Source organism: Acomys russatus, chromosome 6, assembly GCF_903995435.1.
Source record: "Acomys russatus chromosome 6, mAcoRus1.1, whole genome shotgun sequence".
Taxonomy (NCBI): domain Eukaryota; kingdom Metazoa; phylum Chordata; class Mammalia; order Rodentia; family Muridae; genus Acomys; species Acomys russatus.
This window is the reverse complement of record NC_067142.1, coordinates 57,535,480-57,562,474: the sequence shown is the minus strand read 5'-3', so window position 1 is coordinate 57,562,474 and position 26,995 is coordinate 57,535,480. Positions and strand designations below refer to the sequence as shown.

The 26,995-nt window shown below is 42.4% G+C and overlaps 2 protein-coding genes across 2 annotated transcripts; one reads left to right on the top strand and one right to left on the bottom strand.

The window, feature by feature from the left end:
• On the bottom strand, positions 1 to 26,760 carry Ankrd45 (ankyrin repeat domain 45). The gene is made up of 6 exons (XM_051147685.1): positions 26,624 to 26,760; positions 21,605 to 21,944; positions 15,159 to 15,326; positions 9,884 to 9,978; positions 6,591 to 6,729; positions 1 to 852 (listed from the first exon to the last, which is right to left on the bottom strand). The coding sequence occupies exons 1-6, from the start codon at positions 26,654 to 26,656 to the stop codon at positions 821 to 823; spliced, it is 807 nt and encodes a 268-aa protein (XP_051003642.1). The 5' UTR covers positions 26,657 to 26,760; the 3' UTR covers positions 1 to 820.
• Tex50 (testis expressed 50) lies at positions 11,462 to 13,463 on the top strand. The gene is made up of 2 exons (XM_051148179.1): positions 11,462 to 11,785; positions 13,230 to 13,463. The coding sequence occupies exons 1-2, from the start codon at positions 11,462 to 11,464 to the stop codon at positions 13,461 to 13,463; spliced, it is 558 nt and encodes a 185-aa protein (XP_051004136.1).
• Positions 26,761 to 26,995: the final 235 nt, after the last annotated feature.

The following is a 26,995-nucleotide window of genomic DNA, read 5'->3' as shown; positions in this document are numbered from 1 at the left end:
AGAGGAGGAAGTGATAAAAATGACGAATGAATATTCTCTCTCCTTTTAGAAATATTTTATTTTCTATAAAAACTTTTCCAGAAAGTCACAAAGTAATAGGAAGTTCAGGGTCCTGCTTAACTTGACTAGAAAAAAAAAAGACTTTCTGAAGACCCTTTTGGTAACCATGACCTTTAAAACGCAGGCAATATAAAAGAGAACGGTAGGAGATGGCACGGTGCCAGTTACAGCATCTGTATTACCAAACCCCCTGGAGAGGGGAAACTAGACAGCTCTGTGTTTATTACAGACGTTAAAGTAACTGGTCTTTTCTCTGGGACTATGTCCCACCTTCCAGGTGAATTTTAATTCAGACATAAAAAGTAACCGCTAAAACCAGAGGACCCTGTCCCAACAATTCTTAGTATTTGCTTCTTGAAAGAGAGGGAACAAATGCTTTTCTTTTAGAACTGGACTAACGCATCTTTTAAAAATGGAATTCCCTAGCCAAGTGGAAATTTCTTTCCTTGGATACACAGTGTGGGTTTTAAAGCCTCCCTCAGCTCTTCTAAAGGAACATGGGGTGTGCTTGGAGGACGCAGGAGGAGCTGTGCTTGGAGGAGCAGGGGGCCAGCCCCGATCCAGGTGTGAGCTTTCTGAATAGCCTAACACAAAGCTAGGGTGACTCGATTTGTACTCAAACATTTCTGCAAAATCTTGGGTCTGTTTCTTGAGTTTGGCAGGAACGGGCTTGTCGTATTTAACACTGGAACATAAAGAGCCTTCTACACCATGTGGCATCTGTAGAAGGTCCAGCCTTGTCTTCTCTGCTGACCACAGCTTAGACTACGGATCTGGCGCTTTTCACTTGACCTGAAAGAAGCAGATTTTAAAATGACATTTAATTAGCTTGAGATGTGAAATACAATGAAACCAACTTTTCAAACAACGGGCATATAACATCAGAACAGCCTAACCTGAGTCAGCTGTTAATTAAACCCTGGGTATGTCAGTGTCCCAATAGTCTCTGCTTTTCCTGTAGTGTGTGTAAGCTACAGGGACACACTTTCCACACACTTGCTATTCCTAGTGCTTGTTGCACCACTGCCTGGAAGAACTCTGATTAAGATGCTAAAACCTCAGAGCATTTGCTCAACTATGTTCATAGCAGCTTTATTCATAATAGCCAGAATCTGGAAACAACCTAGATGTCCCTCAACCAAAGAACGGATAAAGAGACTGTGGTACATTTACACAATGAAATACTGCTCAGTTATTAAAAAACAAGGAAATCATGAAATTTGCTGGCAAATGGATGGAACTAGAAAACATCATCCTGAGTGAGGTAATCCAGACCCAGAAAGACACACAGGGCATATACTCACTTATAAGCGGATATTAATCATATAACACAGGCTACCATACTACAATCCACAGAGCTAAAGAAGCTAAGTAACAGGAGGAGACAAGCAAGGGGATAACAATTGAGATGTAATCTGAATAAATTAATTTTTTAAAAAAGAACCTAAATAACAAGGAGGACCCGAGGGAGGATGCTTAACTCTCATTCAGAAGGGCAAAGAGAACAGACACTGGAAGCTGTCGAAGAGAGGGAGCAGGACAGGAGCCTACCATAGAGGACCTCTGAAGGACTCCACACAGCAGGCGATCCAAGCAGATGCTGAGACTCACAGCCCAACTTTGGGCAGAGTGCAGGAAATCTTATAGAAGAGTTGTGGGATAGAAGGACCCGGAAGGGACAGGAACTCCACAAGGAGACCAACAGAGTCAACAAATCTGGGCCTAAGGGGGGTCTGCAGAGACTGATGCATCAATCAAAGACCATGCATGGAGGGGACCTAGATGCCCTGCTCAGATGTAGTTGATAGGCATTTCAGTCTCCTTGTGGGTCCCATAATACGGGGAGTCGGAGCTGCCTCTGGCACGGACTCTGTTGCCCACTTGTTGATCACGTCCCCCTGGCGGGCAGCCTTGCCAGAGCACAGAAGGAGAGGATGCAGGTGGTCCTGATGAGGCTTGAAAGGCTGGGGTGAGACGGCAGAGGAGAAAGGCTCTCTCTTTCTGAGGACTAGGGGCGGGAGGCTAGAGAGAAGAGGAAGGGGGGATGGCACCAGGAGGAGATGAGGAAAGGGGCTACAATTGGGATGTAAAGTAAATAAATTTAAGAAAATTAAAATATTTTTTAAAAGATGCTGAACCTCTCTGATCTTCATTTCTTTGTGGTAAGGTGAAGGATCATTTCAGAGGTTCCATCAAGACCCAGCAGAGCTCTAGAGGGGCAGGTGTGTAAAAGACCTGAGGAGAGAGACAATTCCTCTGTAGAGGTGAGGAGGAGGGAGAGGGCTGTTGGGTCAGCTCAGTGATAGTGATGGAACGGGTGGAAAACGGCTGCCTAACCAGTGGCTGAAGTCTTAATTATCTCCCTGCTGGAGTGCAGGGCTTGACTTGCATTAGTTTCCTCTCCCTGCAACCCATTTCATGAAGAAAGCCAGCTTATTCTCCCATGCTTAGGCCCTTTTCTCTCCTGCCTGAAAGGTTTGTTTCTTTGTGTGTTTGAAACACAGTCTTGCTATGCAACTAAGGCACGGTCCTCCTGCCCCAGCCTTCCAAGTTCTGGAATTACAGCTACACCACACCAAACCTCTTGTGTGTTGGGGGGTCGGGGTGTATGGGAATGCAACACCAAACAGCTTGGGGGGATTATAGGTACACAACAGCAAACTCCTCATGTGTCGGGGGGTGGGATTATAGGTACACACAGCAAATTCCTTGTGCGTGTGGGGGGGGGTGCGGTATAGGAACACAACACCAAACACTTTGTATTGGGGGATTATAGGTACATAACACCAAACACCTTGTGTGTGTGGCAGGGGCGGGGGTGGTGGAGGTATAGGTACACACCTTGGAGGGACAACGTGTACAGTGCACCTGTGTGGGTGTGCATGTGGGTCACACACCTTTAGAAGTTAGAGGACAACTCAAGCGTCCTACCTCAGGACATGGCCGTATTGTTTTTTGATTCTGTCTCTCGCTGATTTAGCGAAGCCAGCCAGTGAGCCCAGGAGCTGCCTATCTCCACCTCCCAGCACCCAAACTACAAGCAGATGGCTTCGTGCGCAGCTATTTCAGGGGCTCCGAGAGATCTGTCTCAGTCAGGCCCTCGTGTTTTTGAGACAAGAGTTTTACTGACTGAGCTCTCTCCATACCTAAAAGCTCTGCAATGACAACCCACTGCCCCTAAAACAAAGCTTAAAGCTGTCAGATTATTTTTCAGTAATTTTAATAAAATGATCACAAGCTAATTTTGTGGCCTTGTTTTCTACCCTGCTGTCACACAACAACTACAATTAGCAAAGCAGGAACTTCACTTCCTTATTCCCTGCTCTGAACCTTTCATAGGTAGCCTGTGCGTTCACCCTAAAACTGTCAAACTACCCTGGCTCCAATTCTGCCTGCTTCGCAGCTCTCTCTCTCTCTCTCTCTCTCTCTCTCTCTCTCTCTCTCTCTCTCTCTCTCTCTCTCTCTCTCTCTCTCTCTGTTCCTTTGAGCCTCTTTGAACTTAGTTTACCTTTCCCGGGTATCCATGCTTTACTCACAACCTATATAAGGATCTGCCTAAGGTGCAGCACTCTAGCGACTGTCTCCCCTCAAGGTACCTAGGCAGGTGCCACTCATCTGCTCATAGACACTGCTTACATCAAAGCAAGGGCTAGTCTCTCATCCCACCTATACTAGCCAATTGTCTTGGCATCTTAAAACCCACAATCCCTCTTGACAAACAGAAAAGGGTTAAGTAATAGATACCAGACACACACAAAAAAGTGAAGTTGAGCTCTATCCCATACCATATACAAGGGGGGAAAAAAAAAGACAACTCTGAGCAAAAACATAGGTTACATCTTTGGAACCTTGGGTTAGGCAATGGTATCTTAGCTAGACAGTGACAGCTAACTGAAGATAGTAGCCAAGAAAATGAAGACAAACTCATGCAATCAGGCAGTGCCATGTCGTTTTTATCTCTCAGTAGTCAAAAGAGGAGTGGAGAGCTGTCTGCAAAATCATGGGCTCTGTTTCCTCACAGCACCACGCATTATTCTGAGTGGACAGGGCATTGTCTGTTGTGGGCTATGGCAAAGCTGTTTATTAACTGAGCGGTAACACAAACAAGCACCACCCTCACTCCTGTGGTGGGGGACGGGGTGAGGGCTAGAGATTACAATTATAATGCCACTCTTATTTCTAGCAGCAATTTGGACGTGCTTCCCTGAGAAGCCAATTTCTTCCTTCTTTCACAGGATGGGAATAGTCCCAGCTAGAGCCCTTTGCTTACTCAGAAAATCATCCTAGCAGATGAGGGGCAGTTAGCCAACTTGCCCCTTTTTCTTGGTTACTCTGATTATCCCAGCTCTTCTTTCGTACCCATCCTTCCTTCAGCTCTCAGGGAGCAGAGAAATGAAGTGTCAGCAGTGGATCACCTCAAATTCATGATCCTCCTGCCTCAGCCTTCCCAGTGCTGAGATTGCAGGCATTTGTCACCATGTCGAGCTTGGAGTCATATTTCTGATAATAGATTTGTATCCAGAATATATATTAAAAAAAGCTTTTATAATGAGATACCTAAAAGACACATCAAATTTAAAATAATTGAAATGAGTAGCTATCCGGAGTACTTACACAGATAACCAGTAAACACATGAAATAATGCTTACAATTATTAGTGACCAGGGCAATTCAGATCAGAGAATGGTGTCACTTCACATCTACTAAGTGTGTTGAAGATATTTTAAAGACAATAATAAACATTAACAAAGAGAATTCGGAAACTTCATATGTCATTGATGAGAATGGAAAATAGCTTAGCAGTTCCCCAGAAGACTAAACATAGAGTTCCCTATGACCCAGCAATTCTACACTTGCTTATATCCCAAAGAAAAAGGAAAGAGTGTGGCAATCTACAACAGCTCTTATCAGAACTGTGTATACTGGCCAAAGAGTGAAAACGAAAATGTTCTCTGGTCGACGAATGGACTAAATGTGTGTCCTTACAATGGAATGTTATTCACCCATATTAAGTGGCAATACATGTACAGAATAAAAGAACGAGATGAGCATTATGCCAAGGACAGCAGCCAATGTGTAATTCTGTATACACATGTGTGATTCTATTCAGGAAGAGTTCAGAGCAGTCGGATCTAAGCTGGGCAAGATGTCACGCCTTTGTAATCCCAGCATTTGACAGACTGAGGCGGGAGAGTCACAGCAAGTTTGAGGTCAGCCTGGTCTACATCACAAGCTCCAGTGCATGCAGGACTGCATAGCAAGACCCTGACTCAAACAAACAAACCCATAAAGATAGAAGGTAAAGTAATGACTGCCAGGACTTGGGAGAGAAGAGAACAGAAAATGCCTGTTAGTAGGTGTAGGGTTTCTTTATGAGGTAGATAAATGGCCTAAAATTTAAAATGGTGATAATTATACAGTTTTTTGAATATACTGAAAAAGCACTGATTGGAGCGTTTAAGGGCGAATTTCATGAAAACTGTATGACAGTAGGCTGCAATTTAAAAAATAGTAGGTATACCTGCTGTCTTAGGGTTTTATTGCTGTGAAGAGACACTATGACCAAGGCAACTCTTACAAAAGAAAACATTTAATTGGGGCTGTGTAGTTTCAGAGGTTTAGTCCATTATCATCATGGCAAGGAGCATGGCAGCGTGCAGGCAGACATGATACTGGAGGAGCCAAGATCCAAAGCCTCCAGGAGGCTCTCATTCCACTGTAAGTGGAGTTTAAGCATAGGAAACCTCAAAGCCTGCTCCCACAGTGCCGCACCTCCTCCAACAAGGCCACACCTCCTCCAACAAGTCCACACCCCCTAATAGTGTCACTCCCTATGGGCCAAGCATTCAAACCCAGGAATCTATGGGGGCCAAACCTACTCAGACCACCACACCTGCCAATGATATTCTGATGTGTACACTTCTTCTGGTCTCAGGATATTATTTCCACGGTAGTTTCCCCCAACGAAAAACAGAATTATAATACTGAAAATCTTTTACACACTCTGCCGCCCTGTCTCCCAGAAGACCATCCTTTCCTGCATGAGAGTCTCTGGTCAAAATCAATGGCATAAGCAGGGCAAGGTGATACCTGTAATCCAAGTACCCCGTGGGCATAGGCAACTGGACCCACGTAGCAAGACACTATTTCAAAAAAAACTCAAAGACAGGCAAAGGGAGGTCATGCATCAGCTAAGAGAACTGCATGTATGTGCACCCTCATAACATGCCTGGTGCCCTTAGAGGTCAGAGCCCTCAGAACTGGAGTTACAAATGACTGTGAGCCACCATGTATGCGCTGTGAGCAGAACCCAGGAAAAACACTCATAAAATAAAATAATCTTTAAAAAAAGACGTAATCATATAAAATCAACAATTGATAAGTGTAATATCAAGATTAGACTCTGGTATATCTTATGAAAAGAATTCAGGTATTATGAGTTGAATGAAGATAGTTAAAAGCATAGTGCATCAGAAAAGCAACACTGAGTTGAATTATTGTACTTTCTGACATTCAAGCCCAAAACTCACGCGGTGTAGACAGTTTTGTGAGGATGGGGGCCATAATGTCTTCCAGTTGTTGTTTCTGCTCAAACAGCTGACTGATGGAAGCTTCTGGATGAGTTTCCAACCACTCGTTTTTCATGCGGCATGCATTGATGATGGTGTTCTGGGAACAGAAGTTGTGAGTTTACTTCCACTTATTATTTATTGAGAAAGAAGACCGTAGCATCTCTAGGATCAACAAGAAAGCTTAGTGGCTAAATGTGCTTTCACCAAACAAGAGTGTGATACCGGAACTCATATGGTAGAAGGAGAAATTCACCCAAGCTGTCCTCTGACTTTAGCATATGGGAATGCCAGGGCATTCACACACACACACACACACACACACACACACACACACACACACACACACACTAAATGTAACATTGTTTTTACAAACTGGAATGTCTCTAAGGCTACAGTATCTGAGAGAACCTCATCTACCACAGTAACTCTTAGGTATGGTTAGCTGTTGAGTATTTGAAGCCGGGCTTAGTGTGACTGAAGAACTAAAATTTAAATTATACTTAAATGTTAATTTTTGATAACTATCTCTGAAGCAGCATATGGCTTCTGGCTACTGAACCATTAAACAATAGTAGAATGAGAGGTCATGAAACTCACCATTGGGAGCTGAGAAGCCTTAAACCAGCCTGTCCTTTCTCCTTGATTCTCTTGTGTTTTTTGTTTTGTTTTGTTTTTAATTGAGCCCCCTAGATGAGAGAAGTGCTTGCAAACATTGAAAAAGAGTAGGGCTGGAGATATGGCTCAGCAGTTAAAAACACAGTTCTTTTTTTTTTTTTAATAATTTATTTTTATTTTATGTGCACTGGCATTTTGCCTGCATGTATGTGTGAGAGTGTCTGCTCTCGGAGTTACAGACAGTTGTGAGCTGTTTGTGGGTGCTGCGAATTGAACCTGGGTCCTCTGGAAGAGCAGTCAGTGCTCTTGGCCACTGAGCCATCTCTCTAGCCCACACTTGCTGTTCTTGCAGAAAACCTGAGTTCAGTTCTTAGTCCTCACATGGCAGCTCACAACCACCTGTGACTTAGTCCCAGGATATCCTGTGCCCTCCTTCTGGTCTCTTCAGGTACTGCACACACATGGTGCATGTACATACATGCTGACAAACATTCATGCACATTAAAAAAAAAAAAACACAAATAGAGCTTTGGAAAAATGGTGGATGGTATTAGCTACAGGTGGCTCAGTAAAAATGATATTTACTTCCTCTCAGTGGTATGCTAGAGGAGGAAGTTAAAAAAAGAAAGAAAGAAAGAAATCCCCACCTGACCACACACCCGCAACACATTCCTGATATCTGCCTCAAGACAGCTCTCACATGTGCCCTATACCTACAGACAGAATGTGTCAGCCAAAAAAATTTTAAGTGGGAAAGAAAAACATGTGTATTGCACTAAGGTTTATAATAATACAAATTAACATTCTCGTGGTGTGTATTTTCCAGAGTGCTGAATAAAAAGCCATAGATATGGAAGTGTGTAAAAGACAGATTCCAGGAAGAGACCCAGAGTGAGGAAAGCAAGTTAATAATAATATAACCTGTTTAGAAGGAGCTTAGTTTTATAGAAAAAAAGGTCTCCCTTTCAAACCTCTTTTATCTTCATTTACATAAGTAAGAGGAAAAATATGATAAAATCACAAAATTGTTATCAGAATTCCAGGGTAATAAGACTAGAAATGAAAAGGGCATTAAATTCATTCTAGGTATTTTTATTTTTTTCTAAGTAATGGTGTGTGCATATCACATTTTTATTGTAATTTAAAGGCTTCTCTAGTAACGGTTTGACAACACACTGTTTCTTCATGGTGACTGTGAATTATAGATCCAACAGCCCTAGTATGTGCTCTAATCTAATGGGTTCTGGATTTTTTTTTTCTCACAGGAAAATTTTAAAGTCGTTTATGAAGATACAAGTGCAGTGTGCACTTTAGAGAGATTGCTGGTGCCCGTTAAGGAGCAGCTAACTAACTGTATTTCATCAAATACTATCAGAACAAATACTCAGATCCTACAGAGCAGCACAGAGAGCAACTTAAAGCCAACACACATTTCTAATACCTGGAGCATATTTAGTTTATAGCTCAGGGTTGTGTTCTGTAGCCCTGGATGGTCTGGTTCTCAGAATGTAGCCAGACTTGCCTAGTGCTGGAACACAGGCATATGCCACTAGGCCCAATTTAAATGTATATCCAAATCAATATATTTTTTACTTTTTTCTCATTATGAGAGATTTGATACATGTAATATATACATAGGCATATATACTAAAGTATTGTGTATGCTTATGCAGTATACACATACGCATACATATGAAAATGTGGTGTGTATCTTTTAAGGGTTTAAAGCAAAATATTGGCGTGAATATCAGAGAGGCGCAGTACTGCAAAGGAAAAATAGAAAGCCGTTGAGTGGAGAGTGGGATATGACTTTCTCACGTACTCTGGTGCCTCACATTTGACCATGTCGCCTGGAGGGAGAGACCTGGTGGCACTCAGAAGAAGGACAGCAGGTTACCAAGAAGAGACTTGATACCCTATGAGCATATACAAGGGGAGGTAATCCCCCTCAGGAACAGTCATAGGGGAGGGGAATAAGGGGAAAATGGGAGGGAGGGAAGAATGGGAGGATACAAGGGATGGGATAACCACTGAGATGTAACAAGAATAAATTAATAAAAAAAAAAAAATAAGTAGGGAAAAAAGAAAAAAGAAAAATAGAAAGCCAACAGCTCCCGATCCCGCCTCTCCTCTCAGAGCCGGCCCCAGGCACAGACGCACAGCCTCGCTTCTCCCTCTGTTAAAGCAGGCATCTGAGCCAGTCGTAGTGGCACACGCCTTTAATCCTAGCACTCGGGAGGCAGAGGCAAGAGGATCAATGTGAGTTTGAGGCCAGCCTGGTCTGCAAAGAGAAGTCTAGGACAGCCAGGGCTACACGAGAAACCATGTCTCAAAAACAAAAATCAAAACAGGCATCTGACAATAAACCTTGAGAGCATTAGCTTTATCAAAACCTTCACAAGCTTCGGTGGGTTTGTCTGTTTTTCCAAATTTCACTCAAAACATTTCTAACATTCATCTACATGGTCAGGTGTGATATTCTGTACATCAACATCATTTTCTTCGTATTGCTTCATCTCTTATCAGAAGCTTACTAAAGAAAGAAGAGGAGAGGAGGGGAGGGGAGGGGAGGGGAGAAGTAAAGAGAACTGGCTACTTCTAGAATGTCAGGGCAGGCAGTGATTACCACCCAGTACCTTGTCTTCCTTGAGGAGTTTCCCTGGGCCCTTTTCTGGGTCAGTAATAACGAGAGAGGACTTTATAATTAGTTTTTTCAGAAGCAGCCTTGCATCTGAAAGAACAGGACAGAAAAACACGAAATAAGACAAAAAAGGAAGAGCAAGCCATCCTGTTTGTGGAGCCCAACACATAGCCCGAACCCAACGAAGTTTGCACAGCAGGTGCACTGTCGCTGTCCTTGAGGAATTCAGGAAAGTGGCCCTCAGCACACTCCTAGATTTGTCATAGGGTTTTTAAAGAACCAATGAAATATAAAACATGACACTGGATCCCAAATCAACCATATCTGTGAAAAGGTTCACTCTGGAGAAAAAAGCAACAACAGAAACATATTTCTGGTAGGCAAATTGTCACTTGCTTTTCTTTTCTTGAGCTTACATAAACACACACACACATACACACACACACACACACACACACACACACACACACACACACAGATCTGCTTAAAAGTATACTTTGCTGAAAGAAATAACTGAAATAAATGAAAGGGCTTACTAGAAGGGTTTACCATATTCTTACACAGAATAACTGAATGCTGGAAACTGTAGATTCATCCCAAATTACATTTGACGTATGTAGTTTCCCTCAATTTGTCCCTTTCCTTTCACATTTCACTATGGACAGCAAGAAAAGCCCAGCTACACCTCCAACATTTTGCATGGAAATCTCTTCATCTAAACACCCAAGTTCTCTGAGTTTGCTTTGCACATGATGGTGAGGGCCCAAAACTGTCAGTCTTTCTGCTACCTCACAGCAAGGTGTCATGACCTTTGGGACTTTGTTTTGTTTCTTTCTTTCTTTTTTTTTTTTTTAGTTTTGTTTTGTTTTTCAAGACAGGATCTCTCTGTGTAGCCTTGGCTGTCCTGGACTTTGTAGACCAGGCTGGCCTTGAACTCACAGCAATCTGCCTGCCTCTGCCTCCCGTGTGCTGGGATTAAAGGCGTGCGCCACCACACCCGGCCTTGTTTTGTTTTTCATGGAGTTTTATTATTATGACTGCATACCTATTGCTAACCACTTCTTGACATAATATTAACAAATTGTTCATTTTCAAGAAATCTAGGGCTGGACACAATGGTGCATGTCTGCAATCCCAGCAGTCGGAGAGGCAGATGCAAACTGATCTCTGTGAGACCAGCCTGGTCTACAGAGTGATTCCTGGACAGCCAAGGCCACACAGAGAAACCCTGTCTCAAAAAAAGAAAAAGAAAAAGAAACCTAGGCTGATTAGCTGGATATGCTTTGTCATCCCAGTACATTTTTTTAGCTGATTAGCTGGGCACACCTTGTCATCCCAGTACATTTTTTTTTTTTTAAGTGATGTCACTGAGCTTAGCCCTGAGTCACTATGACTGACGATGTAACAATGGTCATCACTGTGTATTTGGCTGGGTGTGATGGGCTGACTAGCAGGATTATCTAAAAGGCCTTGACGGGAGCACCACATTACCTAGTGCTTGGGGCATTTTCTGCTCTGTCTGACCAATTTTTTTTTTTAAGCTCAAGAATTTCTTCTCAGTTAAGACAAAGAGATGCGTAACCAAAGACTATCTGTGCTTTCTCCTCTGCTGCTCTGCTGCTTCTTCAGGGAGAGCTTCTGCATTTGTGACGGGACAACCTGGACAAAGGTTGGATGGGAGATCTTCCCAGAGGAAGTATACTACCTGAAACTTAAGGCCCCCTCCTCCCAGTGTCTCCCTTACCCTCTGGATGGACTCTGCTGCAACTTTGCTAACATGGACCTATTCCAGAGTTCCTTATACATGACCTATGTCTTAACACAAGCTCTCTTCTTCATCCTGTTTGTGTTGTCTGTGCATTACCTATGGATGAAATGGATAAAACACAAAAAAAAGGTGAATGTGTGATGCAAATAGCAGGAGTTATAGAATCTCAAAGAGTGTATGGCACAAGGTTACCCGGTTCTCTGAAGTTATCCATCTCTGACACGTTCCCTGCTCCCCACTCACCCGCCATATCTAGCAGCGTCGTGTCATGCACACAGTTAAGAGTTCTGCAGTTGTGTGTTTAATCGGTAGGTCCTTAAAGTCATCTCGTCCAAACCCTACCTCAAGTTACAAAACACACCAAAACATTAAGATGTGGTGGGTGGTATTATGGGAGGTAAGTTTACCTGTCTGTCTTAAGTAAGTCATGTGCTCTTTCTCGCCCTCCTCATACAATGATCTGAAACGAGGGGGTCTCTTGGAGACCCTAGGCTGGCTGTGACCTGCCTTGTTAGAACTTAGTGGGAAACAGCACTTCATTCCTAATTTTGCCAATAGATGGCGCTATAGTTTGAGACACTTGAGAGCTCTTCTAAACACAAGAGCACACACACACACCCCAACCTTCAGAGTGACCTAGATATACTGTGTTAAGTTCATGAGTGCAGAATTCCTGTTATGGTCCGAAGGTACATTTTTCTCTGGTTCTCTCTGACTTCTGGCATTCTCAGACTTTGTGGCTTCTATGATGCCTGAGGGACCAGGGGATGACACAGATGTGCAACTTATGTCTAGACACTCCACAGTCATTTTAGTCTCTGCGCTTTGACCAGTTGTAAGTTTCTGCATGAACCATCACCTAATGCACAAAGAAATTTCTCTGCTGGAGTCAAAGAGTTGCACTGATCTAAGTGTATACAGATATAAATTTAGAGGGTGGTTCGATATTATGCCCATTCAGCAAAATAATATTAGTAGGCTAACCAATGGGACATGTGAGTTCCCCAACCATGGGTCCTTGCTCTGTGGTACCAGGCATGCATTTCCTCTTGTGGGGCAGGCCTTAAATCCAATCAGAAAGCATGTTATTCGTGCCACTATTGCACCCATGGGCACTTTTTGCCAGGCTAGTCATTACTGCAGTTCACAGGGTTCACAGCTGGCAGGGGGCGGGGGAGAGGGGGAATGCGGGGGGGGGGGGGCAGAGCAGCATGTCTCACACTTTCTAATACTGTGAGAGCTAGCCAGTTGTCAGGGAGGAAGCCATCTGGTCAATACTGACTCAATTTCTCCATGTTCTGAAGGAAAACATTGCACTTGCATCTGAATTTCTTTTGGCAAATGCTCTGGCATTAGACAACACCAGCCTCTGTCTGCCGGCAGCAGCAGTGATCAGCCTTGTCCTGTACTGCACACTAAAGAAGAGCATCTCCTCTGCACTCAGGCCTTCTATAGTAACTGTCCCTTTTGCATAAATGTGTGATGCATACGTCTTAGTGGTGTTTAAGTCTGCTTGTCCAGAATATATGTTTAATTTGAAGTAAGACCAGTGTCATTTGCTTTGCTCTTTCAGCTGAGACAGCAAGCCACTTTGAAGAGCCACAGCAATGGCCTAGGGAGCCCAGCCATCTACGACATTGAACAAGTTCTCTGCAGACTGCTGGCCACGACATCCATGATGACCAAGTTCCTGAAGCAGGTGTCCCAACATTCTTCCTTTAAGAAAGTTAAGCAACAGCGTCAATTAAAGAGGAAGAAGAGAAAAGGAGAAAAGGAGTCAAAGGATCCTAATGCTAAGCACACTTAAGTGTAGCTCAGGCAAACGTGGACGAGAACAAAAGGAACCTATTGGGAGGACCATCTAAGCATGAAAAGGTTTCTTTGAGGGCTGGTATATATATTTTCTCCCCTTTTTTGCCACAATCTTTACTGAGAAAGTCTGAGTTTCCATTCAACTGAGGAAGAATCCACACTTACTAATGTGGCTCCCAGAATAAAATGAAAACACCTCTACCTGGCACTTAAGGGTATAATCTGGTGGTAATTATAGCAGCAGGGTTTTTTTCCCCCAGCCTGACCACGTGACAGGTAGTTGCTACGCGCTTTGCACCATATCATTTCGTTTCCATGAGTCTCAAGAGGAAGGCGCTATTTTTGGCCCCTCTTTTCAGAAAAGGAAACTCGGGTTCAAAAAATTGAGTGCTCGGCTCAAGCTTATATAGTATTCAAACCCAAGTATCCTCCAGGGACCCTGGGCATACGCCTTCCACCTCTACTATACATTACCTATGGAAGCTATGACAGAGGCTTCAGCAAGAAAATTTTGTCACTGTCCCCTGACAAGTCACTTTCATTCCCAGGTCTAGTGTTTTGCTTCTGCTCTTTGCTACTGTGCATTCAAATCCTGTTCATTCTGCAGGCCCAGCTGAAAGCCCAGCAAGCCGGCGTCCTGTCCTCTCACTAGTCCAGAGGATGGACTGCCTTGGCCACCAACTATTACCGTTAACCTTTCTTTTAATACATCTTTCTGATACTGTTATATACTTGCTGAATGATTTCTACATGATTGTTTCTCCTAAAAAAAAAAGAAAGAAAGAAAGAAAGAAAGAAAGAAAGAAAAAGAAACCCAGAAGGCGGAAACAAGCAGCTGTGCCTACAATAATACCAGCATACTTAGTGGTAGGCAGTCCATAAAAGATCCCTAAGCACATGAACGCACACAGCCATGCAAAATTGGTTTGAAGTGTATGCTCGCACACAGCAAGTTACAGTTTCATCTTCCTAAAGTCTCTTCAAGCTGTAGTTTACAGATCTGGGGAATAAGAGCAAAATAGTAACAAAATTCAAGGTAGCACACAGGTTGGTTTTTTTTTTTTTTTTACTCTATTGAAATCAAATATGCATAAAAATGTGAAAATTTTTAAGTGTACATCTCAATGAAATTTCAGAAATAAAATACCCCTGTGGCCAGCAGTCAAACTGACCAAAAAATGGCAGGTCTCAGAAGTCCTCCTGTGCTACAGGGTAAGCCAACACCATAGGTTAACTTTTCCTAGGAACATATTTTTAGTTTTCAACAACAAATTTTCTACCTGGGGTGTCAAATATATTACTGAAATATGCTAATATTTAAACATTCAAAGAATGGTGTATTTTGCCTGTTTTTTTTTTTTTTCCAGAAAACAACCTTGAGCACATATTGTATGTATAGCCCCATGGGAATTTGTTGCTTAAATTGTTAGAAGTTGGCAAGCCAACAAGACATACACACACACACACACGCACACACACACACACACACACACACACACACACACACATACACAGTTACAATTAAGAGCAACGCTTTATGGTCAATAGCAAAATAAAAAGAAAAGAAAAAAATAAAGGCAATCTTTATATACTAGTAACAATAGAAAATACAGCATCTGGCTGGAAGCTGGAAATGTCAATCATCTCACTCCATGGCCTCAATCATCTTAAGAACACATGTGCACCTTACCTGCCCAGTCCAGAAAATGAACACACTCAGTCTGAGAATAGCGAGCAGCAACATCTCGCGCTTTCTCTCCCAGGAAGTTCAAAGCCTGTATATCAACATCCAGTTCCACCAGGGCCCGCAAAGTCTCCAGACGGCCCCAGGCTGCAGCACAGTGTAAGAGTGTGTACCCTGACAAACAGAGGAGGGATGGGCAGGTCAAACGGGCGTAGGATGGCTCGCCAGGAATTTTTAACTTTACGATAGTAGAAAAGGCATATGCGTTCCATGGAGACCACACTTGAAACTTTAATATTCAGTCTTTCCCAAGGCCAGTAATATGTGTTCCAATATGCTGTCATGATTCTGGAGAGCAACAGTGAGCAGCGGTGGCTCCTGGGCAGCCATGTACTCGCAGGGAGAAATAGCTGCCAGGCTTGTTCTTTGGTGTACAGTATTGCTAAATGGCGACGAGCAGGCTAGCTATATCAAATGCATGTTTATGCTTACAGTACTTTATAATGGCTCCATTGGGTCATTACTTCATCGTAAGTCAAAGTATATAACATCTTTATGTTATTCCAGACTAGTTTATGTGGCAGATCATAAACATAATCAAATACTGAGTGACTAGGTGCTAGGAGCCAGGCACTAAGTGTTCTACATAGTAAACTCATTCAATTTTATAAACCCTATAGCATCAGAATTATTATAATCCTCATCTTACAGACAAGGAAACTAAATTCAGAGATAAGAAACTTGGCTCAAGAATCACAGCAAATAAATGACGGAAGCAAGAAACCTGCACGGGAAGCCTGACCCCTGAGCGCCTCTCCCACATCTGCTAAGAAAGATGGCAACCTCTAGCAGCTGTCCACTTCCGAACAAGCAGCCTGTGCTTTTAAGGAACTTTTGTCAAACTCTAATTACCTTCCCTTTACTGAAACTAATCTTTTGCATTAAAGCTGGAAATATAACTTCACAAATTAGAAAGTTGTTTCTTACCATCTGCACATGGTGGGAAGGATGGCATTGTCACAGCCCTGTGGCACCGTGGCATTAGTCCACTGTCCATTCGTGAGCCAGCCTCCTGACCTAAACACATCTCACAAGCACTCACTTCCCAACCCTCCTGCCCTGGCGTTCATTTCTAACACACGGGTTTTGTAGGGGACATACTCAGACCACAGACTACAAAGTGAGTCAAATATCCAAATGCCACTCTATTATTCCTTCCTTCAGTCTAAAGGTGGAAATCTTCCATCAGCTGAATGGTCCACTATCTTTAGACAAGACACTGAAAATATGACAAAAAAAAAAAAAAAAAAAAGTCCACATGAGACACGGTCTGGATCCCTGTATTGCTTTTCTCAAAGCTGAAGTGATAATTCAAGGTGTCGTTTACTCATTAAATTCACTTGACACAAAAAGTAGGGGCGAAGGGCTTGTATATTTTAATATAGCCAATTTAAGATAAAACTTTTAAACAAGCTTTTACCAAGAAAGTTTCAACATATTTTTAATCCTTTTCTGGAAAAAGCCCATTTTGTAAAAAAAACAAACAACAATCAAACAAAAAAAGGTCTCTTACCTCCATACATGCATCATAGTACACACACACGCACACACGCACACACGGCATGCACACATGCACGGCATGCACAAAGCGGGGGGGGGGGGGGAAGGGGGAAGGGCAGGTGATCCCAGCACTTGGGAGGCAGAGGCAGGTGAATTGAGTTTGAGGCCAGCCTGGTCTACATCACGGCCAAAGCTACAGAGAAACTCTGTCTCAACAACACAGAGAGGGAGGGGGCGGTTAAGATTTTTTTACATGTACAATGTAAACTTTACCTGTCAATTTTTTTAAGATTCCAGAATACATTCAGATAAGAATGAGATCTTTTACCCGCTGTGTGCTGTACAAGCTTTTAATTCCTGCACTTGGAAGTGAGAGGCATATGGATCTCTGTGAGTCTGGGGCCAGCCCTGTCTACATGGTAAGTTCCAGGCCAGGACTACATAGACCTTGTCTCAAAATTTAAAAAAAAAAAAAAAGTGAAACTAGAATGGTGACTTCCTGAGCCTCTCCTCTTACTTTGGCGAGGAGCTGTAGACACAGAAAGGAGCAAGGAGCATATAGAAGGGAGGTTGGAAAGCCTACAAGAAGAAAGAGCCTATACTAGAAGTGGGAAGAAATTTGGAAGATTCTAAGAGTTTAAAAAAAAACTGTGGAAGATTCCTGAAAAATAGGGTAACTTAAGAGGTAGTGTCCTAGTTTTCTTTATATAGCAAGTTGCTGAGGAAAGGTTTCGTTTTTTGCTTCCAGCTTACATTCTACCATGCAGGAAGCCAAACAGGAACTCAAGCAGAACAGGAACCTAGAGGCAGGAACTAAAGCTGAGACCATAGCGCAGCGACTGACTCTCAACATGTCTAATGCTACGACCCTCATAATCGTAATTTTTATTGTCGTGAATTGTAATGTAAATGTCTGTGTTTTCCAAGGTCATAGGCAACACTTGTGAAAGGGTCATTCAACCCCCTTAAAGGGCTCACAACCTGCAGGCTGAGAACCACTGCCATAGAGGAATGTTACTGGCTTGTTCTCCAAGCCTTGCTTTTTTATACAACCCAGGACCACTGCCCAAGTATGGCAACACTTACAATGGGCTGGGCCCTCCCACACAAATAATCAAGAAGAAATGCCTTAGAGACCAATCTGATGGATGAACTTTCTCAGCTGAGATTCGCTCTTCCCAAACAACCCTAGTTGGTGTCACGTTCACAAAAAAATTAACCAGCATAGGAGTTCACAGTAAGCCAAAATTAGGTGAAAAGGAAAAACCATTTTTTCCTCTGTGCAAGCTTTGCTCAGTGTACTTCATAAGGACAATGAACTCAAACCTCATCCTGGTCCTCTGACGTAGTACTGGGCACTGGTACTGCTCTCAGCTATATAAAAGAAAACCGAAACACAAAAGGCCGCTGTTAATTATTGAGTGAATAAGTTCAACTCTACGGACCAAAATAATGGAAGGCAAAAACAGAGAGAGAGAAGCAGTTACCACAACTTAAAAAAAAAAAAACTAACATGGAAAAGAAAACTGCAGCAGCAAATGAGACGGTTCATTGGCTAAGGGCTAGTACTGCTAGCTGGTTTTGTAACACAGAAACATTGTAAGAACATGTTTTTATTTTAATCCCAGGTATGGGAATATGGAGCTGCTTCTCAGCAGTTAATTACAATTTGCCTCGTGCTCTAGCAGAGGCGTGGTTTTGCCAGCTGCAGATAGTTTCTGCGATTGTGTGACATTTGCAATTCTGGGAAATTTTTAGAGGGTGTATAAATTCTGGAGCCCTGACAGGTGGGTGGCTGCTGGTCGTTCATGGGGCTTGGTTAAGGTCTGTTAGTAGTCATGCTCAAAGAAGAAAGAAAATGGATTCAAGGATCTCTATCTCTCTCCCCTCTATCCTTCTCCTAGCTAGTGATAGGGGGTAAAGCTGAAGTGATGAAGGATGGGAAAAGAAGAACCCAGAACCCACAACGTATCAAAGACAAGCTCACACTTTAGTTTTCAATACCCAGGTCAGGAAGCTCATAATTGCTGTGACTCTAGCCCCAAGGAGCTCTAAAACCCTCTTCTGGGATCCACAGACAACTGCATTCCTGTGCACATACCCACACACACACAGAGAGACACAGACACATGCATAGATACACACACACACACAGAGACATACACACACTGAAAAATAAGAGCAAACCTTTTTAGGAAGAGAAACCATAAAACTTAGCAATCGGATAGGCCGCCTTAGTTAGGCTTGCTGTTGCTATGATGAGACACCATGACCAAAGCAACTTGGAGAGAAAAGGGTTTGTTTGGCCTGTGTTTCCATATCATTGTTCATCATCAGAGGAAGTCAGGACTGGAACTCAAACAGGGAAAGAACCTGGAGGCAGGAGCTGATGCAGAGGTCATGGAGAACTTGACCATGGATGGCTTGCTCAGACTGCTCTCTCACAGAACCCAGGACCACCAGCCCAGGGATAGCACCATGCACAATGGTATGGGCTCTCCTTCATTAATCACTAATTAAGAAAATGTTCTACTGGCTGCAAATTTCAAGTGGTGGCACACTCCTTTAATCCCAGCACTCAAGAGGCAGAGGCAGGCAGATCACTGTGAGTTCAAGGCCAGCCTGGTCTGCAAAGTAAGTCCAGGACAGCCAAAGGGTACACAGAGAAATTCTGTCTCAAACAACAACAACAACAAAATCAAGTTGTGCTCTAACATGTTTGTGGAACTGACATTCTCCCACCTTACAGAGTTTGACTCACACCTTGAACAGACCCTGATAAAATGTTCTGCCAAATGATTTTAAAACATTCAGTCAAGTTCCCACATAACCAAAATTCCTCTGGAACTCCCCAACCCTTGAAAATTCCTAGTCTTGCAGGGTTTTGGGTTTTTTGTTTGTTGTTGTTGTTGCTGTTGCTGTTGACTATATAAGCCCTACTTCCTCCTATGTTCAATGCTATTTTTGTTTTTGTTTTGCTTTAAGAAGTGACTGTCAGATCTTCAGGGCTCTGTGAATGATTGACATCATATTGGCAGTTAGAAATTAGCCATTCTAGGCCACATGTCACAGTAATTAGCTTTTCTCTCCAGATAGATTTAGCAGCATGCTGCTGGACATAGGAGTAAACTATAAGAAACAAAATTGTTACCACTCATGACCACATAGATTTAAATGCAAAAAAATTTCTGTTAGCACTAATTATTTCCCAAAATATCAATGTAAGATCAACATTTTAAATCAATAGCTTTCTATAAACCATTAACAGCCATAATATATATATAATTTATAAAATATATACATAAATTTTATAAAATATATAAAAAATCTGTAACGAGCATAAAGAAATAATAATTGAAAAAATAAGTATATTTTACACAACTTAAATAATGCACACATATGTCAAACCATCACACCATTACATTAATATGTATAATTTTACATTTTATGTAAGTCAAAAATAATTTTATTTTTTAAAGATTTATTTTATGTGTGTGAGTGTTTTGCCTGCATGTATGTCTGTTACCTCATGTGTTCCTCATACTTGCAGAGGTCAGAGCAAGGTATAAGGAGTTATGGATGCTTGTGAGCTGCCATATGGGTGCTGAGAACTGCCCAGATCCTCTGAAAAAACAATAAGTACCTTTCCCACCAAGCCACTTCTCCAGCCCCTCAAAAGTAAATTTTAAAAACTTTAAAGTCTTCTAGGATACTAACTAAATTAATGAATTAGTTAAAAGGAAAATGATATCTCTCTGGGCTTAGTGGGTGTGTCTCCGCAGCAAAGGATTTCTTTTTTCTTTTCTTTCATTTTTTGTTTTGGTTTTTTGTTTGTTTGATTGGTTTTTGTTTTTTGAAATTAGGTTTCTGTGTAGCCTTGCTTGTCCTGGAACCCACTCTGTACACATCAGAGATGTGCCTGCCTTCTGCTTCCCGAATGCTGGGATTAAAGGCATGCACCACCACTGTCATCTGGAAAGTATGTTTCTTAACCTGTGTGAGGCCTTATGCTTACAGGAAAAAATGGACACCTTTATCATATTTAATATCAGCTTCTTAAACATGTGTGTGTAGAGAGAGAGAATCATGTAATTTAATACTTCTATATTTGTATAATAAATGACTTGCATTTACTTTTTATATATTTTATAATTGACTGTTAATGGTCTATAGAAAGCTATTGATTTAAAATGTTTATCTAATATTGATAATTTGGGAAATAATTAGTACTAACAGCAATTTTTTTTTTGCATTTAAATCTATGTGGTCATATGTCCCCTGGAGGGGGAGACCTGGTGGCACTCAGAGGAAGGACAGCAGGTTACCGAGAAGAGACTTGATACCCTATGAGCATATACAGGGGGAGGTAATCCCCCTCAGGAACAGTCATAGGGGAGGGGAATAAGGGGAAAAGGGGAGGGAGGGAAGAATGGGAGGACACAGGGATGGGATAACCATTGAGATGTAACAAGAATAAATTAATAATAAAAAAAAATTTTTAAATCTATGTGGTTATAAGCGGTAACAGTTTTGTTTCTTATAGTTTACTCCTATGCAGCTCTGGGGCTCAGAGTCAGGGCTTTCTGCAAGTTGAAGGTGACTCTACCAATGACCCTACATCCCAAGGATGCTTGCTTAATCTTTTAGTGTAGGGAATCACACTAAGCTTTTCTAACGTTATAACCAACCTCTCGTTCGTGGCATAGACACAGCTGACTGATAAGTTTTGGCTTAATGAAAATGAATTTAACTGTTCATTTTCATTTAAAAGTTAAAGTTTTCTGAAAGAGTTATGTAAAGTATAAAGCACACACACCAAAGCTATCCAATCTTAAGACAACGAGGAGCATCTTTAGGGGGGTCACAAGTCATGCTGGTAAAAGATGAAATACCTCGGGCAGTTTTTTCATTCAGATTCACCCCATACTTTGCCAAGGCTCTAATTACGTCACTTTTGCCAGCCATGCAAGCTGCGTACAACAGGTTTCTCCCAAGAATGTCTTCTTCCAAAAGCAGCTGCATAGCATGCTCATGGTGAGGGTGCTCAGGGTCCTCGAAAATCTTCTGCAGACCTTCTACGTCCCCCGTGAGAGCCGGATGCAGGAGGGGGTTCTCTGCGCCTGGCTCATCTGTTTCTTGGGATTCTTCATATTCTTGTTGTGAGGAAAATGAGAACTTTTCATAACCCTCTGATTCTGGTGTTTCTTCCGGCTCCATTAACTTCAAAAATACCTAGCACCAATGAAAAAAGAAGGGGGGATGGAAGCATTTCCAACATGTCAGTATTTACTTATTTGTTTATTGATTGAGACCGGGCCTCACTATGTAGCTCTGGCTGGTTTGATCTTGCTATGTGAGCCAGCTGATTGACCTCATCAAGATGAGCCTCCTTCTGCCTCTTAGCTCACTGAGATCCACCTACCTCTGCTTCCCCAGTGATGCGATTAAAGGCAGCATGCGTCGCCACACAAGGCTACTTATTTATCTTCTGTCATCCCACTGGCAATATTAATGCAATAAAAACGTGTACTTGAAAGTAATTATAGTTATAAAATAAGCTACTTTAGCCAGTCAATCAATAAAATCTACAACAAGTAAACACATGGCCTCAGTATATAACAAAATACTAAATACATAATATAAATGCTATATTTAATAGAAACAGATGAGAGATCAAAGTGAACTAGATTCATTAGGAAAGAATCAAATGAGAATTGTTAAAGAAATTTATCTGCCTAAATGTGATTCTCATTGAGGGCAATTAGGAAATATAGTTAGATCATTGGAGCTAAATTATGAAGACTAAAAATTAGGCACTAGCTTTTAAACAGAATCCACTCAAACAGAATTTATTCACTTATTATTATTTATTGAAAGCTTGTTAATATGTTACTTAAATGCTTATATAAATTTAAGAAAGAAATTTTTGTTTTTGTTTTGAGATTGAAATTGAGTCTTGCTAGACAGCCCTGGCTGGCCTGAAACTTGCAGTGTAGACCAGGCTGGCCTTGACTTTGCAGTGATCCTCCTGCCTCCATATCTCCAGTGCTGGGATTACAGGTATGAGCTTGTATACCCAGCTTAAAACTTACAAGTTTATCTTCTGCCCTCAACAATGCACTACATAGGAGAAAATCTGAGGTAAACAAAAATATATGTAACAAAAGTGACATGTGGTAAATACCATAACATACAAACTTCTGTGGAACTCTAGAAAGGACAAAACTAATTATAGTCAATTGAGGAAATCTTATCACTCTGATGGAATGCACATCAAATTGGGAATGACTCAGGGAAGGGCACCATGGCTCCTCCCTCCCCCATAATCATCAAATGTTATGATGTCACTATGTTCTCACAACAGCAAAAATCCTTAAGGGGAACACTGTGCCCAGGAACAGGAGAGATGACTAAGCAGTTAGGAGTGCTTACTGCTATTGCAGACACCCCAGGTTTGGTTTCCCAGCACCCACGTGGCAGTTCACAACCACCTATAACTCCAGTTCCAGGAAATTCAAAATATTCTTCTGGCTGCCTTGGGCATGCACCTGGTATATATAAACTTATGCAGGTTCACATAAACACATATAAATAAAAATAACTATTTGTAAGTAAAAATTACAGATAGCAGATGAATGAAATAAATTATAGAGCTATACCACATGACCTGGTACTTCCACTATGGCTCACAGTACCCTACCTTCCATGCCATTGTGAATTCCATCACCTTCAGCATGGGCTCTATATAGTGGCGTGCTTCTAATTAAGAGACACGGTAATGAGAGCCATATGCTAATGGTACGATGCTTCTATAATGGGACCTTAGTAGGCTGTGTCCTATATTTCTGTTCTGTGGAAAAAGACACTTTTCAAGAAACTGAAGGCAAATTCAGATGACAGCTGTCAAGAAGCGAAGCCCTCAGGCCAGCAGCCTATGAGGAGTTTTTGTTTTGTTAGTTTTGGTTTCAGTTGTTGTTCTTTTTGTGGGGTGGGGAGTGGTGGTGCTGGTGGTGGTGGTGGTGGTGGTGGTGGTGGTGGTGGTGGTGGTATCAAGACAGAGTTTCTCTATGTAGCTCTGGTTGTCCTGGACTCCCTTTGGAGGCCAGGCTGACATTGAACTCACAGAGATCTGACTGCCTCTGCCTCTGCCTCTGCCTCCTGAGTGCTGGGGTTAAAGGCGTGAGCCGCCACCACCTGGCAGTCAAAGTGATTTTTAAAAAATGCAAGTGATGTAATTACACTCAGCGGTGGTCTAAATCAGAATGTCTCCCGTAGGCTCCTATCTTTGAACACTCAATGGTACTGTTTGGGAAGGATGCCCTTACGGGAGCTCTGAGATGTCAAAAACCCATGACATTCCCAACTAGCTCTCTGTGTTTCATGCTTTTTTCTCAAAGTGTGAGATCCCAGCTACTGCTCCAGGGTCACGCCTACCTGCCTGCTGTAATGCACCCTGCCATGGTAGCCCTGGGCCCTGACCCTCTGAAACTGTAAGGCCCAGATAAGTTCTCTATTCTATTAGTTGCCTTGGTCATGGTGACTTATCATAGTGATAGAAAAGTAACTAAGAGACACACGTCTTAAGACAGGAGAGAGCAGGCATGGTGGATCACACTGTAATCCCTGGCTTGAGGGGTGGGCATGAGGACTGCAAAATCAAGGCTAATCTGGGTTATACAGCAAGACTCTACTTTGCAAATAAAATATTTGCAAATGGATAAAGACCTACAGGCCATAGCTTTCCTATCCTATTCTTGCCCACATGCATAATAGTATGAAACACAAGTTTTATAGACTGTACAGGCATAGATAGGGGAGAGAAGAGCAGATCTATGAAGGCAGAATGCCACTGATTTAATCCTCTGTTATTATGTCTCAAAAAAAGAAAAGAAGGAAAAAGAGGAAGGGGAGGAAGAAGAAGAGAAGATGAGGGGAGGAGGACGAGGAGGAAAGAAAGAGGGAGGAAGAAGAGGAAGGGAGGATGGGGAAGTGAAAGGAAAGAGGGCAAAACCAGACTGATCACAAGGCTTGGGATGTTTACCAAAAAGCACTGGGCAGTAAGGAATGGGCAAGACTATGTCACTGAGGAGAAGAAGAACACAAGTAAAAGTACCAGAGCAAAGGCCACAAAGCAGTTTTAGAAACAAACAAATTGTCCAGCTTAGTGAAACTCCATTAAAAATTAACGTGCAGTGTACACATAAAGAGATGTCTAAACTTGATTCCGCAGGCAGCTGGCAGGGGACTGCTGAAAGAACTAGGTGATTTCAAATATATTGGATTCAACAAGCCTAGGTACGCATTCCACACACGAGAGAGGAGAGGAGAGGAGAGGAGAGAGGAATGGCCACTTACACCAGTACAGCGGCGGTGAGAGTTCAAACTAATGGGAGCAAGGGCTGTAATTATTAACTATGTAAGCCGGTGCCTACTGGGTGTCTTCCAGTACAAGGTTCCCTCCAATCGTGGTGCTTATGCATATGGGCAAGAGACAAAGAAAACAGAGGAGGCCATTTTAGACTGTGATGAGGTAATAAACATGATGAAGAATTAGGAAGCAACAGGGAAGGAAAGAGAAGGGGGAAAACTAGGAGAGATAAGGAGACGATACTGAGATAGGACTGCAGAGGATAAGAGAAATGAAGGCCTTGGGAAAGGCACAGTTTTAGGCTTACGGGGCCTATTGTTTGTGTAGCACATGATTACTCCCTTTGTAGCAGGGGAGCAATCGCAGGCGTCACACAAATAAATGGGTTTGACTGTGGCTAAAATATCTGCAAAATGGATAGCTGGATATCAGACCATAGCTTTCCAATCCTATTATTAAAGGACACAAATTTTTTTAATGTTTTCTATACCCACATATGTAATAATATGAAACATAAGCTTTGTAGACTGTACAGACATAGAAAAGGGAGAGCAGCCAGGGCCTATGAAGGCAGAATGTCCCTGATTTAATCCTACTTATTTAGTAGAATTTTATGAAAGGAGGATATAACCTGGTCTGACTTACTAAATGGTTGTGAGAGGTCTAGAAACTTCCCGACTACACAAAGGGAGCATTTTAAAAGCTGCAAAGTAAAGTACCAAAAATAGAAAATTACACAGGTCTGGTTGCCAACCCACAGTTTAATCAGTGTCGGCAGAGATGAAGCATGAAGGGGCTATAGGCTAAGCTTATTCTGGCTGTAAAGAGGATGGGCAGCAACAGCAAACTGGAAGTAGAAGGTCCCAGAAGGGCTTTCCTGGAGGGTGATACTTCAGTAGCAGGATGGAAGGAGGCTTAATGATGATGAGATCCGAATCCTATAAAACAAAGAGCTAAGAGGAAGACGAAGCTTCCCAGAGCTGTAGTGGAGTCGACCCCAAAGGCTCTTTTAGCTAACTGGATTCTTAATAATAATAATAATAATAATAATAATAATAATAATAATAATAATAATAATAATAACAACAACAACAACAACAACAACAACAACAACAACAACAACTTAAGGATTTTTAAGTCCCAGCTCACAAAGGGGTTGGATCCTCACCCCGCAAAGTCAGCACTAAGCACCCAGGATTCAATGAAGAAAGAAGGCCTGGGGACCCACACTCGGAGTGCCAGCGTTGCAGTGCTAACCAGGTCAGAAGGAAAGAGCACAGTGGTTCCCCGAGGGGCTTCAGAAGTCTCCCTTCCGCCGGAATCGCTCGGGGACCTTCTGCATTGCCCTTTTGCTGCTGCGGGATGCTCAAAGCCGGGGCGAGATGAACAAAGCCCACGGGACACACAGAGGCTGGGGATACCTTGGATGACGCTTACTCCGGCAGCCCTTGCCCCTGCTGCCCGTAGGGATAATGCGGGTCTATCCTGGCCCCATCGCTCCCGATCGCCCACCCAGGACCTCAGCTCCTGGACTCCTACTCACCTCTCCTAGGGCCCGGGCTTCCGCGGTTACCATGGTGATGGCGCACTTCGCGCAGCCGCGTCTCACCCAGCGCCTAGGTTCTGGCTGGGCGGGAAGGTCAGGGATGCTAAGGCACAGCTCGCTAAAGGGGAGAAGTATGCAGGAAATCTGTGTTCCAACGGTGTTGTGAAGGTGTTTTATTTGTAAAACTTTCTGTAGTAGGTCTGTATTTAATTGTTTGAAAACTATAATGAAAAATGAAGTGTGCATGTTCATTGATGGTCTGTTTGGTCTCCTCTTTTTGTCTTTAAATGGATTTTTCCCTCAAAATATGATGGACTCTATTTTTAAGAATGCAACTAAACGCCTTGTTTATTTTCCTACTTATTTGGG